This window comes from Myotis brandtii, unplaced genomic scaffold (assembly GCF_000412655.1).
Source record: "Myotis brandtii unplaced genomic scaffold, ASM41265v1 scaffold417, whole genome shotgun sequence".
NCBI classification, from domain to species: Eukaryota; Metazoa; Chordata; class Mammalia; order Chiroptera; family Vespertilionidae; genus Myotis; species Myotis brandtii.
The window spans coordinates 510,023-512,667 of NW_005366017.1; the positions used below are offsets into that span (position 1 = coordinate 510,023).

General features: G+C 56.1%; 1 protein-coding gene across 1 annotated transcript in view; it reads right to left on the reverse strand.

Annotated features, from left to right (window-relative positions):
• GAPDH (glyceraldehyde-3-phosphate dehydrogenase) overlaps positions 1-2,612 on the reverse strand; it is a 4,464-nt gene extending 1,852 nt beyond the window's left edge. The window contains exons 1-4 of the mRNA XM_005873713.2: positions 2,501-2,612; positions 408-507; positions 219-325; positions 15-105 (exon numbers count right to left, since the gene is read on the reverse strand). Coding sequence (XP_005873775.1) covers positions 15-105; positions 219-325; positions 408-507; positions 2,501-2,523 — 321 coding nt within the window. The 5' untranslated portion in view covers positions 2,524-2,612. The remainder of the gene's footprint in view (positions 1-14; positions 106-218; positions 326-407; positions 508-2,500) is intronic.
• Positions 2,613-2,645: the final 33 nt, after the last annotated feature.

Genomic DNA, 2,645 nt, shown 5'->3' on the forward strand with positions numbered 1-2,645 from the left:
TCCCTGCCACTCACCCCAGCCTTCTCCATGGTAGTGAAGACACCGGTGGACTCCACAACATACTCGGCACCAGCATCGCCCCATTTGATATTGGCGGGATCTCGCCTACAAGGGCAGACGGGACAAAGCTCAGGGACATGAGTACCATGTACCCAAGGTGGTCACCCCATCCTAGCACCTCCCCCGAAGCAAACTTATTACTGTTCTTCCACACTCACTCCTGGAAGATGGAGATGGACTTCCCGTTGATGACCAGCTTCCCGTTCTCAGCCTTGACTGTGCCCTTGAACTTGCCGTGAGTAGAGTCATACTGGAACATGTAGACCTGGAGGGGCAAGCGCGGGCTTCAAGGGGCTGCACATCCATCAGCCTCTGCTTCCCACCCCAGCCGTACAGGCAACACTCACCATGTAGTTGAGGTCAATGAAGGGGTCATTGATGGCGACAATATCCACTTTGCCAGAGTTAAAAGCAGCCCTGGTGACCAGGCGCCCAATGCGGCCAAATCTGAGGGATGAAGAGGTGAGAAGGCATGAGGAGGAGGTACTGAAGAATTCTCCTGTGTGTAAGTCGCCCGTGGCCCACTCGTCCTCTTTCAAAAGGAAGATAGTACTTTTCCTGCCACCAGAAAGCCCCAGAAGGTCTAATTCATCTTCCTCCAGCAATCCTGCCAGCCACCCTGACCCCACAGCACGGCCACAAAGTACAGTGGGGCCTTGACTTACGAGTTTAATTCATCCCGAGACTGAGCTTGTTAACTCAAATTACAGTGGGGCCTTGACTTACGAGTGTCCCGACTAACGAATTTTTTGAGATACCAGCTGTCTCTCCTCCGATTTTTTGCATTGAGTTGACAGAGTAATTTGAGTTAATGAGCTCTTTAACGAGCTCCTTAACGAGCTCGGTCTCGGAACGAATTAAACTCGTAAGTCAAGGCCCCACTGTAAAGGCTTTTCTATCTTGTCCAAGAGGTGATTAGGCCCCCAAACTTGCCCAACCCCTAGTCCTCTGGAATAAATGTTTTTGAATGTTCAGAGTATCTTTAATTTCTATTTTTCTTCATTGTTTAAAGTCTTACAAATGTCCTCCCCCCATGGACACCCCCCTCCCCGCCAGGCAATGAAATCTTGGGAGCAACAGTGCAGGGCCCTCCTACTGCCACCCACAGTCTGGCACATGCATTCATCACCCCCACTCTCTGTGCCCTGGCAATGCTTGCTCCTATCTGTCCAGCTTCAGGCCACACCCCTATGGAGCAAAGACCTGTATACTCAGCATCACCAAGCTCAAAGGGCAAGAGTAAAGGTCGGAAGTTAACTGGATGGGGGGGAAGCCCACCTCTTCTCTAAGCCCCTCCTACAAAAGGGAGGAGCTGTTTCAACCCCCAGGAACCGGGTTCTAGTTGCTAAGCTACCTGTCCTTCCTAGCTCTTGCAGAAATCAGGCAGTAGGAGCAACAGATGTGTATATGCCGGGAAGGAGGTGAGATAGCAGCAGCCAGGCCCCCAGCGCAGAAAGGTCAGGTGCTATATTTAACCCCAGATTGGGGTAGTCCGGATCTGGTTTCCGGAAGATGGAATGGGGAGAAGGGCAGGGTTCCCAAGGCTCTCAGACACCCAATCCTCCCGGTGACCTTTACAGCCTGGTCCTTAGGGTTGTGTGAGCTCCAGGCGTGGGCGAGAGGAGTTTGGAGGGGAGCTGGTGTGGAGAGGGGCTGGCGCTACAAGGAGCCATTTTATGGCGGAAAATTTCTAGCTACCATGACTCAGCTGCCCTCGCATGGCTCTAAGCCACAGCTACCACACCTCCCCCGAAAAAGAGAAAAAGGGACACAAAAGGCCCCCCAAACCACGTTTCTGATTCGCCAGAGAATCAGCTGGGCCAAGCACCCTCTCCAAGGGCACCTCTGGGGGCAGGTCAAGGATGGTTTAGGGCGAATGTGGTCCGAGTGCTGAGGTCCAGCTCTTTGGAGAGCAGCTCGGGAAAGCCTTGCCTCATCAGGTTTACCGAATAAAGGCGGCTCCACCCCACCGAGGCAGGAGGGTTAGTCATCGCCAGGGAGGGAGCAGGACTGGAGGTAAGGGAGGTTTCCTAACGGCGATTCATTCATTTCCTTCCCAGTTGCAACATGGCGGCGAGGTGACCGCAGAGGAGCCCGCCCGGCTGCGAGCTGCGCCTGCTGCATCCCCGCTGCGCGGCCAGGTGGGGCCAAGGAGGGGGGAGGGGGCTTCCTCCCAGCACGTGACCCCACAGGGCGCGAAAGAAGAGAAAGAAACCCCAGCGAGGGGGCTAAGGGAATGGTCCAAAGCCCAAACTGGAGGGCTCTCCTGCTCATCTGGGGCGGAGGTGGTGCAACCAATGGGAAGTGGGGGACAGAGGTCCTCTGAGGTCGAGCTCTGACCTTGAGCTCTCCTTGGGGGTGGGGGGGCCCGACCATCCCCCACGTCCCCCAGCGCTTGCAGAGGCTCAGGCAGGGCAGGACCTGCTGCGCCCTCACTCACCCGTTCACTCCGACCTTCACCATCGTGTCTCAGGGTTGTGGCTGCTGGAAGGAGGATGAGCATCAGGGCGCGGGCGCGAGCGGGTCCCTCCTCCCGTCTCCCCCTCCCCCTCCCCTAGCCACCATCCTCTCCCTGCGCCTCGGCA